Source organism: Rhineura floridana, chromosome 5 (genome assembly GCF_030035675.1).
Source record: "Rhineura floridana isolate rRhiFlo1 chromosome 5, rRhiFlo1.hap2, whole genome shotgun sequence".
Lineage (NCBI taxonomy): Eukaryota > Metazoa > Chordata > Lepidosauria > Squamata > Rhineuridae > Rhineura > Rhineura floridana.
Genome location: NC_084484.1, coordinates 164,178,037 through 164,200,818, shown reverse-complemented (window position 1 = coordinate 164,200,818; position 22,782 = coordinate 164,178,037). Strand labels below are relative to the sequence as shown.

At 42.7% G+C, this 22,782-nt stretch overlaps 1 protein-coding gene across 3 annotated transcripts in view; it reads right to left on the bottom strand.

Annotated features, from left to right (window-relative positions):
• Positions 1-3,613: 3,613 nt before the first annotated feature.
• Positions 3,614-22,782, bottom strand: part of LOC133385523 (matrix metalloproteinase-27-like) — a 39,493-nt gene continuing 20,324 nt past the window's right edge. For all 3 annotated transcript variants that reach the window (XM_061628730.1, XM_061628728.1, XM_061628729.1), the window contains 6 exons: positions 22,291-22,452; positions 21,328-21,448; positions 16,060-16,190; positions 15,209-15,368; positions 8,141-8,244; positions 3,614-4,803 (listed from right to left, as the gene is read on the bottom strand). In XM_061628730.1, the coding sequence (XP_061484714.1) occupies positions 4,703-4,803; positions 8,141-8,244; positions 15,209-15,368; positions 16,060-16,190; positions 21,328-21,448; positions 22,291-22,452 (779 nt within the window). In that variant the 3' untranslated portion in view covers positions 3,614-4,702. The remainder of the gene's footprint in view (positions 4,804-8,140; positions 8,245-15,208; positions 15,369-16,059; positions 16,191-21,327; positions 21,449-22,290; positions 22,453-22,782) is intronic.

Genomic DNA, 22,782 nt, shown 5'->3' with positions numbered 1-22,782 from the left:
CTTTAGGGAGATCAGAAAACTGTGGTTAAGAGTTATAAATGTTATAAATATAAAGAGAGTGCTGGTGCCCATGCAATGTGTGGAAAGTGTAGGGCTGCATTCCCTGGGCCCACCTCTGCTGTCATGCCCCCTTGCTGAGCATGCACAGGCCAGTGCCAGATGATGGGGAAGGGCCACAGCTCAGTGGGAGAGCATCTGCTTTGCATGCAGAAGGTCCCAGGTTCAGTCCATGGCACCTCCAAGTAGGGCTGAGAGAGACTCTGCCAAGGAACCTTGAAGAACCCCTAGTGGTCAGTGTTGAGCTAGATGGACTACTGAGCTATGGTCCTTTCCTGAAAGTAAAGAAAAATTCTAGTTGTCACGGTGTGAATAATGGGCCTAATTAAATAGCAGCCAAACTATTTTTTATTGGCAGCGGCTCTCAGTATTTCAGACAAGGGTCTCTCCCAGCCCTACCTGGAGATGCCAAGGATTGAACCTGGGGCCTTCTGCATACAAAGCAGATGCTCCACCACTGAGCTATAGCCACAGGTTTCCTATTCCTGGCTTAATGGAAGACCCTGGGAACCCCATATAAGGTGGGATACAAATGTACTAAATGATGTTGGATCCAGCCTTAGTCATACTTAGAGTAGATCCACTGAAGTTAGTGGGCTCTTTCAACACGACCCATAACTAATGATCTAACTAACTTGGTGCAACCCATAACTAATTATCAAAGCAGTTATGAGTGAGCATCACGTTCCTCTACTACATGACCAGGATGAGGCCCTTCTCAATGACTGCTCTTAACCCACAGATGTGGGTAATGCAGAGACTCTCAACAGACACAGAGAACAGGTCCCACGCTTTCCCGCTCCACCTCCACGTCCCTCCCTGGCTGATGGGGGTGGCGTGTGGGAGGGCCTACAGGAACCATCGCTTCAAGGGGTGTGGATCTTAGATGTGATCCCACTCTCTCCCCACACTGTGTTGAACACAGGGAGGTTAATGACTGTAGGGGGCTACAGAGTAACTCAGGTCTGTAAGCTCTTCCCTCCAGACCCTCTAAGGTGATTCAGAGAAGGTGTCAGGAAACGCAGCACCCTCCAGTATCTCAAACCCAGCAAGGAGGATGTGGGTGGGGGTATTGCATGTAGTGGCTAGAGTGTCGGACTAGGTTTCGAATCCCCACTCAGCCATGAAGCTTGTTGGGTGACTTTGGGCCAGTCACAGTCTCTCAGTCTTACCTACTTCACAGGAATGTTGTGAGGACAAAATGGAGAGGGGAGGAGAACCATGTATGCCACCTTGAGCTCTGTGGAGAAAAGGTGGGATATAAATGTTGATAATAAATAAATAAAAATAAATAAATAAATTATAACTACCAGTCCCCAGCAGAGTAGTGGCAAATTCAGAAATGCAGGGTCCCTTCATAATAGTCACTGCCACATCCCCTCATAGCCATGCCCCTTTCTAAGATTATAGAATAATTGGCCAGGCTTGAATACTGCTTTCTGCTTCTCTATCACTGACACCATTAGACTGTCCTTTCTCACTGTCAGAGATATTGAATGAATTACTGAATTCAGTGCTCATCTTCTACTTCTCCCAAACTGCTTGATGATGTAGAGGGGATGCTATCACCAGGATTCACTGTCTCTTCTTCTGTAGTTACAGTATTCTCACTCTCTACAACTTGGCTTTTTGAAATAGGACCTAACAGGAACTCCTTTCATTCTGACTGGCTCCAACCAGCTGGAAAGGGCAAGGAAGCAGTGGCTACTACTCCCCTTTAATGCTGATTTACTCATAGGAAGCTGTAAGACCCCCTGAGACCCTGGATGGTGACACCCCTGCGCATTCCCAATCCAGCTACTATCCATTATGACAAAGATGTCTGTGAAAGCAATGGGATTTTAAGTTATGATTTTTTATTTACCCAGCACCATCAATGTACATGGCCCCTTTGCTGAGATACATAGGCAAAACTACACCGGTCCTTGCCCTCTAGGAGCTTACAGTCTGGAAAAAAATGGTGAAAACAATACCCAGAGAGGAAAGAGAGAAAAGGGAGGGTAGGATGGATGGATGGATTTGATGAGCGAATGCAGCTACTTAATTGCAATGAGGACTAAGGGAATAAGCCAAAGATAACGGCTGAATCAAGCTGCACATGCCTCAAATGATCTTTAGCTTGCCAACTGCCAGCAAAGGAAGCCTCCTTCTGTTGTGGGCTGAGTGCAATCCAGCTGCTTAGCCTCATTCCCTTGCCTCAGAGGACCTCATTAGGGGCTGTAGACTGGCAACTGCCAATTGCCAGCAAGGCAATTCCGACTCAGAAGATTCTGCCCGGTATGACAACAACAGAGAAGGAAAGCAACGAGGAGGGCAGGAAATGCTGCCTAAATAATCCTGGGCCCATATGGAGACCATACAGTTCCTGTTCCTGTTTTAGGTTTGAGTGTGATTTTATTTTGCGAATCTTTTGCAAGCTGTTTTGAGTCTCTCAGGGCTGTAACACATGATATTAGTATTTTAACTGAGCATGCACACACACACACACACAAATAATGCAGAAAAGTTTCTGTTGGGTCCAGTGGGAGAAATTCAATTCGCTTCGCATTTACAGCCAAATTTGCATTTTCTGAAACAATATGAAAACCGAAACACGGCCATCCTTTGAAATTTGCAGTTCTCCGGATTTTGTGATGTAGTTCTCCAACCAACTAATGTTTACAAAAATGCATATATTTAGGGAAAGTGTGCATAAAATGAACATATAAGTGAAAATAAGGCACAAGAATGCATTCTATTAGAAGAAATTGCTTGCAAAAATGTGTACATTAGTCAAAACTACATTAAAATGTGTTTATTAGGAGAAATGTGCACTAAAATGCTGAAGAATTTTCCTGAGGACCTTTATTTTAAAAAAAATTGCAAATTGCTGCAGAAATGTGGAGAAATGAATTAAAGATTGGAAAAATGAGAGAACCAAAATTGATAGATCATTCCATCCCTAGTCATGACAAGGCTGCAATCCTATACCCTAGAACAGCCTTTCCCAACTAGTGGGCCACCAGATGTTGTTGGACCACAACTCCCATCAGCCTCAGCCAGCATTGCCAACGGTCAGGAAAGATGGGGATTGTGGTCCAACAACATCTGGTGGCCCACTAGTTAGGAACGGCTGTTCTAGAAGTAAGTCTAATTGAACTCTATGGGGCTCACGTCTGAGTAGACGGGGCAGGGCTGAGCAGTGGAAGGGCTCTAGCTTAGTGATACAGCATCCACTTTCCATGCAGCAGGTCCCAGGTTCAATATCTAGCATCTTCAGGTAGGGCTGGGAGAGACCTGAATCTGAAACCCTGGAGAGCAGCTGTCAGTCAGTGTAGACAATACTGAGCTAGATGGACCAATGGTCTGACTCAGGGCAAGACAGCTTTCTATGTACCTGCATTGGGACCACCTTGTTTTAAGTGTTACGCTATGCACAGCTATTAACACATGATGTTCGTGTTCGGCAGCTGACCAGGCAATTTTCATCATAGCACCCCATTTTCAGACGGTGTTCATCCGAAGGGTTTCAAGCATTATATATAGTACCATACTAAAAATATTAATTTTTATTGACATGTAACAAGTGTATACAATCTCTTCTGTTACACTATGGATTGTAATCTGCTTGGCTTAGGTAGAATATAACTTTCATCATGTTTATTATTTATATGCCACTTTTCCAAATTATGCTCAAAGTCTCTCACAAGAACTGTAACAAATCAGCAATATATAGGTATAATATAACCATGGGTCATAAATCTATCAACACATTTCATAGAGCATTTAAAACCCACATGAACAAGCTAACAAAAACATTAGGATTGCTCTAAATATATGAAAAGCATTTTGGGCATGAAAAACGTTCTAATATGTTGAGAATAGACCTGGAAACTGTTTACTGATGCATACTAAAATCTGATCCAGCTATGAGCCCATACAATTTATTCCTTAAAACATATGAAAGTGATAGACCTTGTTCTATGCCATGGGCATTTATATAAGCCATGTTTATTCTGACTTCATCTTCAGCTACATTTGTCCTCCTCTTTTCTCCCATAATTTCCCAGTAGAAACTATGTATATCACTTATAACCAAAAGCTATGCCAAGGACTAATTTCCTATAAACCTTCCTTTCTACATTTCTCCCCCACTTCCCAATAGCATTTCTTATTACGTAATGCACGTATTCTGTACTTTATCGAAAGAGTTATTGTGTAATATGTCAGAGTTGTTTCATTTTAAAAAAAACCCAGTTGCTTCAGATTGTTTCCGCTTGCACAAAATTGTTAAGCATAGACTACACCAGCGAAGAGAGGTTTTATTGCAAACCCATTCACTGAGTGTAAACCAGTTAAAAGTTGCAAGCCTATACAAGTCTCAGTTTACTCAGTGGGTCTTACTCCTGCATAGATATGCATATAGGATTGCATAGCACATCTCAGGAAAATGCATTAGTGCTGTTATAAAAAGTTAATGGAAGTCCTATCACTGTTTTTAGTTTTATATGTATACTGATTAAATACAGACCATTGAAAAGGGCCTTTTGTTTTTAAGCTACAAACCTAGATTGCATAGTTTTATATGTACCAGATTCTTGGTGTCCTAACAGAAATATACTTAGAACATTTTTCTTTCCTTACAGGAAAATCGATTTTTAAAATGCTAACATTTAAGCCAGCTGTTGCTTTTCATTACACAAACCACTTCTTTAGCATTCAGATCAAACTGCCATTGCTTCAACCCACGGAAAAAATAGAAGAATCCTAGAAATAAAAGGAGATTGTATTATTATAGCAGATTTATGTCAGTGAGGAATGGTGTCAAAACAGCAGAGTCAATGGGCCAAAACACTTTTGTGAACGTATTCAACCAACAACACACCTAAGGCATAACCCCGTTCTGTGCAGGGGCAGCCCCTGTGCACAGAGTGATTGCTGGAGGGTCTTTCCTCTTTCCCTGGCACTTGTGCAGAGAGTTCATACCATAGAATTCCTTCCACTTTGCATTGTAATGGGAACCGAGCTAATTCACGCTTCTTGCAACGAGACAAGAAACAAAACAGCTATCCTCTGACATCCGCACTTCTACAAATTTTATGATGCCGTTCTCCAACCAAATAATGGGTACAAAATGTGTATATTAGGGGGACAATGGGCATAAAATGCATATATTAGCGTACACTAATAGATTATGTTCAGGAGAATCACTTGCCAAATGCGTATAGTATGCAACACTGCACAGAAACACTGTGTGTATTAAAAGCAATATGCACTCAACACTGCTGATGTATTTTCATGAGGACTGTAAAAACCATTTTTGCAAACTGATGTAGGAATGTGGAGAGCCAAACTTAAGATTGGAAAAGCAAGCGTTTCAGAGAAACAAAATTGAATGATACGTCCGTGCTTACACAGTACCCCAGGGAATGGAAAGTTCACTGCTGGGGAACAGAAAACAGCTCCCACAGCCCGTTCCAGCCAACCGTATGTTGGCGGCTCTGGAGCTTGTGTAATGTGACTGGGCAGAGAAGGGTTGGGTGGAGATATAGGAAATGTGGTCACTATAGACGTAGGAAGCCACCTTACACAGAGTCAGACCACTGGCCAATCCAGCTCAGCATTTTCTCCACTGACTGGCCGTGGCTCTCCGGGATTTCAGGCAGGGTTTTCTCACAGCTCTACCTGGAGATGCCAGGGATTGAACCTGGGACCTTCAGCGTGCAAAACAGGTGTTCTATCACTGAACCGCCGCCCTTCTGTAAGGAGACTTCTCATATCCTTTAATGGCCTGTCTCAGGGTCCAACTAAATGTTATGCTAAATGCGTACTTAGGGGGTCTTTTAAAATTTATTACTAGTTTTGGGAGACTACCAATTTTCACTGGGAAAACAGCGTTTAACCATTTTCTCCCCACCTATGATCCTGATAAAATCACGCCCCCCCCTTCCAATTAGCTTTAGGTAAAAAGCTCCCTTTGTCAGCAATGGGAGCTTTTCTAAGGCAAATTGTAATGCGGGTAGAGGGGAGGGCTTTCATTAGGATCACAGCTGGGGAGGGAAGGTTAAATATCCTTTTTCCATGTGTTGCAGTCCTGATGAAAACCATCACTCATGCACCTAGAATTAAATTTAAAAGCATCCCCTGATGTAGTTACTAATTAAGCATAGCATAATGTCAACTTTGGCACTCACATCCCAGGAAGAACCACCAACTGCTCTCTTGAGGTGTTTCTACAGAACTTTATACATGTAGGCGGGTGAGATGTATGGACTATTTAAAGAAATTCCTTTCTTGTCCTTCTTCCTGTCTTTTTTTTTTTAAGCTAAAATTGTAAATATTCATATAAGCCACTCAGGGACAGAACAGGGTATGAGTCTAAAAATAAATAAACAAAAGTTTGTTGTTTTGTATGTTTCGTGGAATCACCAAAACAATTACGTCAAGATACACTTGCGGAGGAGTCTCCACTTGAAATCTTCCTGCGTTGCCCAAAGTGTTTCCTGACACTTTGTCTTAATCTATTCTACCAGAAATAGAACTCAGTGCTTTTTGTCCTTGATTTAAACGAAGAAAGATACCTGCCAAATGAGCTGACTCTCATATTGATCAGGTGTTTGTCTGACTGTGCATATAATGGAGATTGCACTTAGTGTCACCATCTCTGCCCTATACATGCTTTCAGTGGAAAGTAGGGATGGAAAGATCTGTCCCTTTTGGTTCTCTCAGGTTCCAGTCCTAAATTCAATTCCCCACATTTTTTTTACAAAATCTTCATGAAAATTCTCCAGCATTTTCATGCAAATGTCTCCTAATAAAACACATTTTTAGTCAGTTTTGACGTACATATTTTTGCAAGCAATTCCTCAGCACATACAGCATTTTTGTGTTATTTTCACTCATATATTCATTTTTATACACACTTTCCGCTAACATTCTTTTAAACATTGTTTGGTTGGCAAACTGCATTGCAAAATTTGAATAAGTGCAAATTTGGAGGGTGGCTGTGTTTCAGTTTTCATATTGTATCGGAAAGTGCAAATTTGATCAGATTTGGCTTGAAATGCTAACTGAATTGCCCATCTCTAGTTGAAAGTCTTAAAAGCCTACCTACATACACTTTCTCTGCATGGACTATTCAGTTTTGCAGACAGAGTCTATATGTGTACAGTTTGTGTGCCAATAGAATCTTTCCTATCTCAGATCAAGAGTCACGTGTGTCCTCAATCCTTCTCCCCCTCAATGTGTGTTCAGCAAATGTCTGACAGTGTTTATGTAACTTCTCCCTTATGTCATGTCAGACTGTTGGGTTATGATGTTCAGGATATACATTGACTTGTCAAGCAATTAATTAAGCTGCTTAATTAATTAAGAGTAGAAAATACATTATCACTCTCACACATATATACATAAGATTGTATTCAATGTAGGGCTAAGGCAATCATTCCAACAGCACAAGGAGTTTGCAACAGAACAGTCTCCCCCTCTCCTCCACGTGCATGGCACCTACATCTGTTCTGGAGGTTCCCTCAACCCTCCAGAGCAGATTTGGGGTTGGCACAGGACACATGCAAAAAGTTAGTTGTATATTGCCCCTAAAAACTTCCAACTGTGTGGTTTGAAGGCAAGTGACACAACCACTTTGCTAAGCAAGTCTGGGTTTGTTTAGCGTCTGGACAGGTGACCATTTGGGGATCTCATGTATGCCACATTGGGTACCATGATAGAGGAAAAGTGGGATATCAATGTAAGAAAATAAGAATTAAAAAACCTTGCAAACTGCCCCATATAACTATGGTTGTCCTCAGAACTTTCCAATATAGGAGAATATTGATGGATTTTGATTTTTTTCCCCTCCATTGCGTGGTGATGTTTGCAATGCAATCATCTAGTGAAGGTGTCTGAAGTAGTTCAAGAGTGATTGATTCTGATGACACCAAGTTGTCAGATTCAGCAACAATGGTGTCATTAGCTCTTTGCTAATGATGTGGATGCCGCTTCAGAACAACAGCCAAGCTGCTATAAATGTTGGAGGGAATGTATTATCTAGCTCTCTGATCCAATTCTGCTATCTGTGTTCAGTTATGCAGAAAAGTCTCCTTACCATTATGCTGAAAAACAGCGTCAACCTTCTGGCCAATTGCAGGGAAATCATCTCTTATTTTCCTTGGGTAGCCCTCATCCATGGATTGACTGTTTTCATTATACCTGAATAAAATAATTTGATGAATTCATTCATGTTAGACAGTGAATCTGCCCAAAGTGAGTTCAGCACATCATCTTAAAGATTTCAATTGAAAGACATATCCCATGGTATTTTAATACTTTCGGTTTTGGCCTTGCTAATTCCCACCCCTATTTTGGTGATGGTGATGGGGGCTTTTGAGTCCAAGGGCAAAAAACATGGACAGATAAGTGGAAACCTCTGAACAATTCTCCTTGACAGATATCAAGTCAAAGACGGATAGCTAAAATGGTACCATCCAGCTATTTTTGGACTATACCTCGCATAATCCCTGATCATTGACCATGCTGGCTGGAGCTGATGTAGTTCAATAACAGCTTGAAGGAACCACGTGAGCTAATCCTGGACTATACTGTTATCCCATACATTGCATATTGTATAGAATGAGAGATTTCAAATATCATCCCTCCCTCAGAGATACATTAGTTACAGTATATGGGTGGAAGATTAGCTGCAGTAATACATCTACAAGTATAACCTATATTGCACCCTAATAAAGAAAATAGGTGGTAGCCAATACTAGTCATTCTCAGAGCAGCCCCACTGAAATGAAAAGACATGGCTAACTTAGGCTGCAATCCAACACATGCCTACTCAGAAGTAAGCTCCATTGGGTTCAATGGGACTTACTCCCAGGTAAGTGCCTTTAAACATCCTGGTCCAGCACTGGCATAGATTATCTGCTAAGATGATCAAGATCACATCTTTCAGTACCTCAGCATTTATATTATCATTCATTCATTCATTTATTAAATTTGCTCCCTTGTACGGTGCACCACATACTAGTGGAACTCTCCTATTTACCCTGAAGGAGAACAACCAGCCAGATGGGCGACTAATAAATCTAATAAATAAATAAAATAAATAAATAACAGGACAAAGCACAGGCCATTCCAACACAAGTAGAAAGAAACAAACAAAAGGCAGTAGAGACTATGGACAGGAAGGACACTCCACTGGTGGTGACCTGCAAGGTGTGCACGCAATGTTTGTTTTCTTGCCTGAGAACAACATGGCGTCCATGTGCAACAAGTGCAAGGTGGTGGCGCTGTTGGAAGAAAAAGTGAGGGGCCTGGAACAGCAGGTGGCCACAGTGAAGAATATAAGAGAAGATGAAGAGTTCTTAGATAGAACACTTGAACAACAACAGCAAAGAGAAGTACAAGAGGTGGAAGAACAACAGCATGTTGAAGCATAAGAGGAGGCTATTGTGGACAGCAACAACAAAGTGGAGGAAACTCCATTGAAAAGGGCGACTGTTAGGAGCAGAAATAAATCCCATTGAACTCAAAAAGTATGCAAATGATCAAACCCACCCTCCCTTCTCCTCCCTCCTATCCCCTCCCTCTTGCCCCTTCCCTCCCCCTTCCTTTCCCCCTCCTTCCCCTCTCCCTTCCTCCCCTCTTCCTTCTTCCTCCTCCCCTGCCCACTCCAGCCCTCCCTCCCCCCCGGTCAGTTTTATCTATCCTAAGCATGATTTCATGTGAGTAAATCGCATTGAATTCAATAAACATGCAAATGATCAAACCTGTCCTTCTCCTCCCCTCCCCTTCCTGCCTCCTCCCATCCCAGTCCTCCCCTTTGCGTTTCCTCCCCTCCCCATCCTCTGTGGTCAGTTTGACCTATCCTAAGCATGATTGCAGGGGAGTAAATCCCACTGAACTCAATATTTATTTATTTATTTTATTTATTTTGTTGCATTTATATACCGCCCATAGCAAGTAGCTCTCAGGGCGGTAAACAGAATAGGATAAAATACATACATCATAATAATAAAATCACAAAACATATAAGACACAATGAAAACAAAATACAATTAAACAAAATATAAGATGATAAAAGGATTAGTATTACAAGATTAAAAAGATAAAAAGATTAAAATGATTAAAATGCCTGGGAGCATAAGAAGGTCTTTACCTGGCGCCGGCAAGATAATAATGTAGGCGCCAGGCGTACCTCTTCGGGGAGGCTATTCCACAACTTGGGGGCCACCACAGAAAAGGCCCTAGATCTAGTAACCACCCTCCGGGCTTCACGATGGGTTGGTACCCGGAGGAGGGCCTTAGATGCTGAACGAAGTGAGCGGGTAGGTTCATAGCGGGAGAGGCGTTCCACCAGGTATTGCGGTCCCACGCCATGTAAGGCTTTATAGGTCATAACCAGCACCTTGAATCTCGCCCGGAAGCAAATAGGTAGCCAGTGCAGGCGAGCCAGAACAGGAGTTATGTGCGAAGACCAACTGGTCCTCGTCAATAGTCTAGCTGCCGCATTCTGCACTAGCTGAAGCTTCCGAACTGTCTTCAAGGGCAGTCCTATGTAGAGCGCATTACAGTAATCTAATCTCGAAGTTACCAGAGCATGAACAACTGAGGCGAGGTCGTCGCCATCCAGATAGGGGCGTAGTTGGGCTACCAAACGGAGATGGTAAAACGCGTTCCGTGCCACCGAGGCCACTTGAGCCTCAAGAGGACCCCCAAACTACGGACCTGTTCTTTCAGGGGGAGTGTAACCCCATCCAGAACAGGATGCACATCCACCATCTGAGCGGTGAAGGCGTTCACCAACAGTATCTCAGTCTTGTCTGGATTGAGTCTCAGTTTATTTGTTCTCATCCAGTCCATTATCACGGTCAGGCAACAGTTCAGCACATCAACAGTCTCACCTGAAGAAGGTGAAAAGGAGAAATAGAGTTGCGTGTCATCAGCATACTGATAGCAACGCACTCCAAAACTCCTGATGACCGCACCCAGAGGCTGCATGTAGATGTTAAAAAGCATGGGGGACAAAACCGACCCCTGAGGGACTCCACAATGGAGAGTCCAGGGTGTCGAGTAATGTTCCCCAAGCACTACCTTCTGGCGACGATCCGCGAAGTAGGAGCGGAACCACTGCCAAGCAGTACCCCCAACTCCCAACTCCGTGAGTCTCCCCAGAAGGATACCATGGTCGATGGTATCAAACGCCGATGAGAGATCAAGGAGAATCAACAAAGTCACACTCCCCCTGTTCCTCTCCCGACAAAGGTCATCATACAGGGCGACCAAGGCTGTTTCCGTGCCAAAACCGGGCCTAAAACCGGATTGAAATGGATCCAGATAATCAGTTTCATCCAAGAGCACCTGGAGCTGGTTAGCAACCACCCGCTCCAAAACCTTGCCCAAAAAGGGGACATTCGCCACCGGTCTGTAGTTGTTCAAATTATCTGGGTCCAGGGAAGGTTTCTTTAAAAGAGGTCTCACTATTGCCTCCTTGAGGCTACTAGGGACTACTCCCTCTCTCAAGGAGGCATTAACCACTTCCTTGGCCCAGCCGGTGGTTCCAGCCCTGCTAGCTTTCACTAGCCAAGATGGGCAAGGATCCAGAACAGACGTGGTTGCCCGGACCATTCCAAGCACCTTGTCCACTTCCTCGAGCTGCACCAACTGAAACTCATCCAATAAGCATGCAAATGATCAATCCATTCTCAGCAATCTTGCACAAGATCCCATTTCTTACCTCCCGGATTAAAAAGCAGGGAAATTCACTAATAGGCAAAAAACCTTGCAGTTTAAGAATGTACCTATAGCCCACAGATATTTCTATCAAACTTTAAAAAGCAGGGAAATTGGGCAGCTCTAGTGAATGCACCAGGGGAGCAGGAGACCTGACCTCTCTGAGATATTGCACTGCCCTACAAATTTGTCAAAATGCAAACACAATTTGGGTTGGTCTTTCACAGTCCAATCCACTTGCTGTGTAGCTTGCAAGAATTTGGTAACATGTGCCTCTGAGCATATAGTGAGTGGTGGCAACATCTGCAATCAGTGCAAATAATAGAAAGAAGACATGTACTGTGCTGATCTTGTTTTAGCAGGGAGGAAGCAACATTATTAAGACAGTTGATATAGTTCAGATGGTCACTTTAAATATGTCTGATTTACTTTGCAATTTTAGTGAATTTTCCTATAGGAAATCATTTTCTTTTGTTTCTATTTCTGTGAATATGTGAAGTACAGCAACACTTTGCAAAATTTACACTAAAAAATCTCCAAACATGATTATGAAATAATGGCACTGACTTCTGCAGAATAGTCTCCAGTGGACATCAGAAGTGTCTCAATCTGAACAAGATAAAACAGTGGGAGGTGAAATATATTCTAGCAAAATTCTAGGTGTGCTCTATGGTTTTAATTGACCGTGCTCACCTTGCCTTAAAGTGGTTTAAACATAGCAGGCTGAAAACATGCATCCTCTTTTTTTCCAATAGCCAGAGTCATTGCTGAAGTAGCAGTCTGATTTCACATCAAACTGCAGTTTCAGATTCAACTGTTAATGCACCCAAAACAGAAATAGAACATAACCTCCAATTTGAAACACAAAAGGCTGTCTTCACCATCATATGACATTGACCAATAAAAAGGCTTTGAAATTAATAAAAATAAATTTGACACAGATTTCTAGGATGAATAATGAGGGAAATAAAATTTTCTAGTTTAGATTTTCTGTAGAAACATTAGTAAACCAGGAAAAAAGCAAAGTAAGAACACCACCAACAAACATGCAAAAATATAATTCTCTATCTTTGGAGATGGCAGGTGTTGCCACCACTCACCATATGCTCAGAGGCACGTTACCAAATTCTTCCAAGCTACACAGCAAGTGGATTGGACTGTGAAAGACCAACCCAAATTGTGTTTGCATGTTGACAAATTTGTAGGACAGTATAGTATCTCAGACAGGAGGTCAGGTCTCCTGCTCCCCTGGTGCATTTGCTATAGCTGCCCAATTTCCCTGCTGTTTAAAGTTTGATAGAAATATCTATGGGCTATAGGTACATCTTAAACCGCAAGGTTTTTTTGCCTATTAGTGAATATGAGATCTAAAGGGAGCCCCAGCCAGTAATCTGGCTGCTGCATTTTGGACCAGCTGAAGTTTCCGAGTCATCTTCAAGAATAGCCCCAAGTAGAGCACATTGCAATAATACAATCTGGAAGTTACCAGAGCATGGAGTACTGTGGCCAAGTCATCTCTGTGATGGGGCAGAGGCTGGCATACCAACCAGAGTTGGTATTTAGGTGCAGGGCAAAGAGGTAGGCAGGTGAAGACCCCCAAGGCTGCTCCAACTAGACTGTCCTATGAGAAGGATCCCAGCAGAGTGATGAAAGCAGGCAAAGAAGACCTTAGAGCTTGCTCTTGTTCCAGCTACAGAAGCATATACTATCAGCTGCCCTGTGGAAAGGATCCTGGTGACAATCTTGTTTATTGTGGTTTTTAAATATATATACCTGTAAACTGCTATAGAAAAATTTGTAACCTGAAACTTGGGATATAAATACATGTCATATATTTTAAAACAATTTCAGTGCGGCAACTGGAACTTTAAGCCCTATTGTTTTATTTGCAGGGTGTTTTCGTTGTTACTGTTTTTCATTAAAGTCAATATCAAGCTGCTTTAGGCATTTATTGCATTTGGCAGAGGGGCAGGCTATAAACATTTTGAATGGACGTCAACTCATTTCACCATGTCAATGCACATGAAAGTAATCTGAATTGGCTTTTTGTTTGATAGTACTGAAGTTTGCTTTGGAATCTGAGCTATATTATCTCTAGATAATAGGGGCTATTTGGTTCAACAATACTACATGCGAGAAGGATCTTAGAATTGTTGATCACAAGCTGAATATGAGCCAACAGTGTGATGTGGCTGCCAAAAAGGCAAGTGTTATTTTAGGCTGCATTAACAGGAGTATAGTTTCCAAATCATGTGAGGTAGTAGTTCCTCTTTATTTGGCATTGGTTAGGCCTCATCTTGAGTACTGTGTCCAGTTCTGGACACTGCACTTTAAGAAGGATGCAGGCAAACTGGAACGGGTTCAGAGGAGGGCAATAAGGATGGTCAGGGGACTGGAAACAAAGCTCTGTGAGGAGAGACTGAAAGAACTGGACACGTTTAGCCTTGAGAAGAGAAGACTGAGGGGAGTTATGATAGCACTCTTCAAGCATTTGAAAGGTTGTCACACAGATCTCTTCTCTAGGATCTCTTCTCAATTATCCTAGAGTGCAGGACACGGAATAATGGGCTCAAGTTACAGGAAGCCAGATCTCAGCTGAATATCAGGAAAAATGTCCTAACTATTGGAGCAGTATGACAATGGAACCAATTACCTAAGGAGGTGGTGGGCTTTCCAGCACTGGAGGCATTCAACAGGCAGCTGGACAGCCACCTGTTGGGTATGTTTTAACCTGGATTCCTGCATTGAGCTGGGGGCTGGACTGGGCCTTATGGGCTCTTTCCAACTTTAATATTCTATGATTCTAGACTGCTGGGTGTATTAGAAGATCACATAATACATTTATGCATTTGTGGTCTCTTTGTGGAGACCAAGCACCTCTGCATAAAGAGGGAGCTCAATGGAACCCGCTCTGCTGCCACTGTGTATGTATGTATGGTGGGGGTGGGGAATGTTTTTCAGACTGAGATGACATTCCCATCTGGGCATGTGACAGTGGTGGGCAGGGCCAGAGGCAAAAGCGGGTGGAGATACAAATGTACTTTTTTTTTGTATAGTAGACTAGCTTTACACGCAAGTGGACACTCTTCTCTTATCTCCATCCAAGCAAGCAAGAGGCAATGCCAGAGTTCAAAGATGCATTCCAGCTAGGCAAAAACAACTCAAGGAGGGTGCCAAACAGGACTGGGGAGGGATTGGCCTGGGGAGAGGAGGTGTGGTTGAGGAGGGGATCGTATAGACTGGGAAGAGTCCCGAGGGCCAGATAGAAAGGTCTTGAGGGCCATATTTGGCCTCTGGCCTTGAGATTCCACACCCCTAATGTATGGGATTGTGCATGAGTTAACTTGCCAGGGCAGCCCATAGAATGTTCCCTGTAATGGTCCGCTGCAATGTCTGTGCATGCACTTTTGCAAAATATATTTCCCAGGGACCTTACCTCCAATACTGGTTACCAACAAAGAAATAGGATTTGCTGGTATTTTTATCCAAAACAGCAGCATCAATTTTCTTAATGTTTTGTGGGAAGCCCAATGTGTCAATGGTTTTGGGATAGCCAGGCCGCAGCTTAAATCCAGTAATGATCCAGAAGAGATTATCTGTTCAAACATAAGGAAAATTTATGTTTTGTCAAAGAGTTTCTGGATTCCTTGAATATACCTCACACAGATATATGTCTTCATTGATAATCAGTGTGAGATCAATTCCAGCTTTTCATCTTCTAGGGAGCAATGTTGGTGCAACAGGTGAGGAGGTTGGCAAAAGCAAATATTTTTCCCTTCATGGAATCCTTTCCACATCAACTTGTCTGCTGAGAAACAGAGATGCCAGCGAAGTTCTCCTGAGGAAGGCCTGGAGAATAACTTTGGGAGCTAGGAAAGCCCATGAAAAATGAGATTTACAAGCTCTGGAATTCTCCTCCAGCTTGGATCAAAATCCATCCCGGAAAGGGATTCCCAGCCCACCAGCTTCCACCTGTCACCAGGGGTATTTCTAGGGGGTGACCCAGGGGACCCAACACCTGATCTTTGCACTGGGTCCATGGCTGCATACTATTTCCAGGAGGAGAGGGAGGGTGCCTCCAAATACCACTTGCTGGGAATCAGAAATGGGGAGGAGGCTATTGCCCTCATGTTCTGCTTGTGCAGACTTCCCATAGGCATCTGGTTGGCCATCGTGGTAACAAGGTGCTGATACCCCTTTGGCTTGATCCAGCGGGGCTGTCTTAAATTCTTAGATTATGTTAATCCTCTTTCAAACAATACTGATAATAATTTCAGGGTGGCTTACCTTTGAAAAAGAGGAGTTGATCATTCACATTCTCATAAACAGCTTGGATGTCAGATGGCAGAAAAGGCCAGAAGGTAGAAATTAATTCTAGATCAACTTCAGAGTGACTGGGGTACACTCTCCAGAGGTGCCTGAAATCAATATTTATTTATTTATTATTTATTTATTATTTTATTTATACCCCCCCTTCCTTCCAGCAGGAGCTCAGGGCAGCAAACAGAAACACCAAAAACACTTTAAAACATCATAAAAAGACCTTAAAATACATTAAAACAAAACAACGTTAAAAACATTTTTTAAAAAAGCTTTGAAAACATCTTTTTTTAAAAAAAGGTTAAAGATATTAAAAGACATATTAAAAGCAATTCTAACACAGACGCAGACTGGGATAGGTCTCAACTTAAAAAGCTTGTTGAAAGAGGAAAGTCTTCAAAATGCACTGAAAAGATAGCGCATTACAGTAATCCAGCCTAGAGGTTACCAGTGCATGGACAATATGATGATTTTGTGTTTGTGTTACATATAATTACGCTATTGCAGTCAGTCTAACTAGCTACTAGACTGGGTTTTTTTAAAGGATTCCTCTTAGCAATAGAAGCAACTCCTCATTGTCGCTTACCTGGGGGCAAAGCATCAGCAAGGTCAGGGCTGAGTGGATGCAAAAGCAGAGCTAATCTGGTTCGCCTGCTGGTGCACCTGCACAACTCCACCTCACTCTTCCTGGTAAGCGGTAGTGATGCCACTACTGGGAGACTATTGCTGCAGCATTGCCCTACTGGGTAGCTGCTTTATTTTGCAATAAATATCAATGAATCTAATATGTCTGAATGGCCTGGATTCCAATTTGTTTGAATCACCTTATTCATCCATATAATTAATTTGGATAATCCAAAGGATATAAATGAGGTTTACATACTCATGTGATTATAGGCAGGAAGAACAGTGAACGCAGGACTTTTCAGCACCATCCTGTACATATTTACTCTAAAGTAAGTCCTACTATATCCAATGGGGCTTATTCCCTAGTATGTGTGCATAAGACTGCAGCCTTAGTATGAGCTAACACTCTTAACCAGAGATGGAGAACCTACGGCCCTTGTTGGCATGAGGCCTAGTAGTTTTCCATCAAGTCTGCAAAACTGTAACTAGGGGGGAGTTATGTCTTTGCCAGTCTGGGAACGGACAGTGAAGGCCGTTGTTATGGTAACCATCAAGATATAGACTGGGAAAAGTTCTAACAGAGTCTGTGAGTTGTGTTCTTCTGATATATGCCTCTGATCTGTGAGGCTGGTCTTCTGTGTATTGCCTCTGCACTGAGAGGTTGTCTTTTGTGTTTACCTTTGGAGAGAGATGTACCAGAGGGGGGGATGACTGAAGAAACTCTACATGTATTTACTCTTAAGCCTTAAGCCATAATGTCTTAATAAAGACTCTTAACACGCTCTAATGCTCTGAAGAAGTTTCTTGCTCAACTTAACTCCAACGTAATGTATGCTGTTTCACGCAACAATGCACACACACCAACAGGGGTTATGGGCCCAGATCCACAGCGGATTACACGGGAGTAAGTTGCTGGTCTGAACGGCAGACGGAGTTCCAGAGAGGGCAGCTTGATTGATTGAACCAGACAGAGGTGAGCAACGTGGCTGTAAACCTGTCTGGGGGAGGCTTGCCAATGGAACGACTTAATGAAAAGAATTATGGCAGCTGGAAGCCGAGAATGCGGGCTTTGCTAGTAAAAGAAGATTTATGGGAAGCTATTGATGGAACACCCCCTGCACCCCTTACAGCGGCTTGGACTAGGAACGATGAGCGAGCTCAAGCTTTTATACTTCTGGCTCTATCAGACTCTCAACTGCTACACGTGAGGGATGTTACAAATGCCAAACAGATGTGGGACCGGTTGGAAGGCATTCATGTGCAACAGACTGCGGGATCTAGATTGTGTTTGGCACGGAAGCTTTATCAAATGCGCTTCACGGGTGAGTGCAAAATGAGTGAGCATCTCACGGAATTCAGACGCCTGTTTGCTGAGGTGACAGACCGAGGCGTCGAACACTCTGAACTTCAGAAGACCTATCTGATCCTGGCTTCACTCGATGGGACTTGGAATAATATGGTCATGGCTTTCGAAGCCATGCCTGACGGAGGTTTGAACGTTGCGTTTATTGAGGAAAAGCTGACCCAGGAATGGCAGCGGAGACAAGAGGCGAAAAGAGCCGAGTCGATGGAAGCTGTCAGGAGGCAAGAGGTGAAAAATGCCGTGCCGAAGGATAATAAACAGGAGCAGCAACAGAGGCTGAAGGCTTGTTTTATTTGCGGAGATCGACGGCATCTACAGCGGGAATGTCCAGTCAAGCGCAACTCCAGGGACGGAGGCTTGAAGCAGGGCAGTGTGAACTTTGTTTGTAAACAGAAGTCTCAAGATTTACGACCTGTTAACTGGCTGCTTGACAGTGGTGCAAGCCATATATTAATCAAAGACAGAAGTTTGTTTTACACTTCAGAAAAAGTGCAGAATTTTGTGCTACTTGCTGATGGATCACATAAGAGGGTGGAAGCCCGTGGACTGGTGAAGTTTGACAAGCTTGGAATAATGTCAGATTGTTTGTTTGTTCCTGAATTGGCTCATAATATTTTGTCAGTGAGCAAACTGGTGAGTTGTAATTATTCAATTTTGTTCCACAAAGACCAATGTTTTGTAATGAGGGGAGATAAAGTGTGCATGCAGGGAAGCCTTAATGATTCACAGTATGTAATAAAGAGCAGTCAAGCAGGGTGTGCTGTGTTAACTGCTGAGGCACAGGTACATCAGGGCTGCATCCATGAATGGCATCAGAGGCTGGGGCATGCAAACCTTGACACGATAAAGAAAACCCCTTTGCACAGTGAAAACATGCGTTTAAAAGATTGTGGACAGTTAATGGATTGTGATGCATGTAATAAAGCTAAAATGACTATTGCACCAATAAACCGGGAGGCTGAGAGAACCACAACAGCTCCCTACCAGCTAGTTCATGTTGATTTATCAGGGCCAATAAATGCTTCACAAGGAGGTGCGAAATTCTTCATGGTACTGGTAGATGATTTTTCAAGATTTTGTCATGTTTTTCTGTTAAAACATAAAAGTGAAGCTGAGCAGAAGCTGAAACTGTTCATTAAGAGAATCGAAACTCAACATGGCATCACAGTGGGGGCTATACACTTAGGCCAGGGAGAAGAATTCATGGGTAAAGCATTGCATGAAGTACTGGCAAGTAAGAAAATAGCACTTAAACCTTCCACCGGGGTTGCAGAGAACAAAAACAGGGTGCTTGGGGAAGCAATGAGAGCCATGCTGATGGATTGCAGTTTAGGGAATTCTTTCTGGGCAGAAGCAATTCTTTATGCGAATTACATTCACAACAGGGTGTTACACAGTGCTATTGGAATGTCTCCTTATGAGAAACTTACTGGCAGAAAGCCTAAAATAGAACACATTCAAAAATTCGGGGCAAGGTGCTGGATCCACATTCCACAGGGAAAAAGGAGGGGCAAGCTTGCGCCCAGAGCACAGCAAGGTTTTGTTTTGGGATTTCAGAATGCATATTTCAGAGTTTGGTGTCCAGAAACACAGCAGTTACTTCTGAGCAGAAGCATTAAAGTCTCAGAAAAGCCTTGGGATCAAAGGCAGACAGTTATTCTTACAGGGTCAAATGACACACAAACATGAACACAATCACAGATATTTAAGCCAGATTTTGACATTAAAGTGGAAGGTACACAAATTCCTCTCAGAGATGCTTTGAATGAGCTCATTTGTGGAAAACGCAGATCAAAGAAATGAAAAGCTGAGGAAATGGAAGATCCTGGGCACGCGGTGCCAAGCACAAGCACAAATGGGGGGGCAGAGAGAGCCGAAGCTCTGGTTCCTTTAAGACGCTCTACAAGAGCAAATTTAGGCAAACCGCCTGAAAGATTTACCGTGGGGTTAGTATCCAGTCCTGGAATGAATAAAGTTGTAGATATGGATCCTGAGACACTTTATTTGACATGTGTACAACCAAAGTTTGAGTGAATAAAGTTTTGAACTGTACTGAGATGTAATTTTGAACTATACTGAACTGAAAATGTATGATGCAATGTACTGAAATGTATTGCAAGAGGTATTGTAGAAATATATTACTGTATGACTATGTATTGTGGAGATGTATTGTTGAGATTTCTTTGTAATTGACAGACATGATGGGAAAAAGGGGGGCTTGTTGGCATGAGGCCTAGTAGTTTTCCATCAAGTCTGCAAAACTGTAACTAGGGGGGAGTTATGTCTTTGCCAGTCTGGGAACGGACAGTGAAGGCCGTTGTTATGGTAACCATCAAGATATAGACTGGGAAAAGTTCTAACAGAGTCTGTGAGTTGTGTTCTTCTGATTTATGCCTCTGATCTGTGAGGCTGGTCTTCTGTGTATTGCCTCTGCACTGAGAGGTTGTCTTTTGTGTTTACCTTTGGAGAGAGATGTACCAGAGGGGGGGATGACTGAAGAAACTCTACATGTATTTACTCTTAAGCCTTAAGCCATAATGTCTTAATAAAGACTCTTAACACGCTCTAATGCTCTGAAGAAGTTTCTTGCTCAACTTAACTCCAACGTAATGTATGCTGTTTCATGCAACAACGCACACACGCCAACACCTACGGCCCTCCAGATATTGTTGAACTCCAAATCCCATCATTCCCAGCCAGCATGGCCAATGGTCAGGGATTATGGGGGCTGAAATCCAACAACATCTGCAAGGCCAACAGATTCCTCATTGCTGCAACTCTCCCTTGTGCAATGCATAAGAATGTGACCCAGGTTGTCTCTGATTCAAATTTTGGTTCCCCCATGAACTCATCTAGAATTGCTCAGTTGGAAGTGACCCTGGAGGTCAACTAGTCCAATCTTACAATAAATGCTAAGTATCTACCAGTTAATATCATTTTTTGCCAACTTCACATCATACGCTCACAATCTAGTGTGACCACGCCCGGATTTTCCTGGGTGGGGATGTCCCTGAAATATACAAATGCTCTTCCTTCATGCACATGAACATCCCCACTCGACATAATGACATGGATTTTGATAATTATTTTAATTATTTAGAAACATTTCTACACCTGATCATCCATACCATCTGTCTGCCTACCTACAGAGAGCAGGAAATCACTGCTATATTCAGGCAGTGGGGGAAATGCAATGCTCTATTCTTAACAGATATTAAGGCTGCTTTCAAGTGTATAGTGCTTACCTCCCCTTTAGGAATATGACTTCTCTTCGCAGTGTAGTGATGGCATCAAATGATATCTTCCGATCACAGGCCTTAGGCAACGTTGGCTTCACTGGCTTTTTTGGCGGATTTAGTGATGGCCCTAAAAATCAGGACCTCTTGCTAACAACATCTAAAGAATATTCTCCCACTCAAAATGCATTTTTATCCCACCTTTCCTCCCAAATGTTCAAGGGTAGCATACATGGTTCCACCACCCACCTTGTTTTATCTTCACAACAATCCAGTGAGGTAGGTTATGCTAAGAGGTGATTGGCCCAAGGTTACCCTGGGAGTTTCATTGTAGGGATTTGAACCTGGGCTTTTTCCTGACACTTATTATGCAGGCAAAGAAGTGCATGGGTCAGGACCGTGGCAGCAGCATGACCAACAGAACGTGGGGTGATGCATAAGGTACTTCTAGCCAGCCTCCTCACCTATTGCACCAACCAAGCAGTGTATACAGATGCTAATGTGCTGAATCAGCAGCTCCTTTTTCCAGATGGATTGCAGTGGCAAAGTCTTACATTGCAAGATGGAATTGTACCATTTGACTCACTCAGGACACTATTGCTGCTACTGTTAACTGCAGAAGCCATACACCCAACTCAAAGGATTTCTTCCAATAGTGGAAGCTTATTCACGTGTGTGTGTGTGTATGTGTATTACACACACACATTACACACACATGAAAGTCTGTCTTTTTCATTTCACTGGAAAAAGCATGTTTGAGTACACTTCTTTTGGCCTGCTTACAGCTCCTCCAGTCACTGGCATGGAACTCTGCATTGGGGCAATTCTGCACACCAGTCAAAGCTACAGTGATTAGGATGTGAGGCTGTGGGATTTATTTTGAAACAACTGTTTATCATAACAGAGAAGTTATTTTTTGTTCTTGGTTATTATTTTATTACCATTTGTTTTTGATGATTTCTCTCATCTTACCATAGATGGCCTGAATGCCATCAATATCATCCTGGGCGAGTGGGAAATCAATGGGGTCAATGGGTTTATAATTTGGGTACATCAGTGCTCTTGGGTCACCGGAATGCGCAAGACCAAGTGCATGGCCAATCTCGTGAGCAGCAACAAGCAGCAAGTTGAATTCTAAATAAAGAGATGAAAAGTATGCAAATACAAGTTACACATGCAGCCTGACTTGTACTCTTAAGTTCCATTGATTTCCATGGTCTTACTCATATGTAAGTGTGTATGTGATTGCTCTGCTATCTGCATTTTTGGTCTCACATGGAGAAAATATCAAGTATTTATGCACATAAAGCATACCAGAACTTTCTGGGGATTTGCATTCCAATATAATGTATCATCTGTGTTAGGGATGGAGTGAACATCCCCAAGACTTATATTTTACGGTGTGCTCAGCTGCCCAACAGAATTTTCATTAGGATGAGAAACCAGGCTTGTCTCATTTAAGTC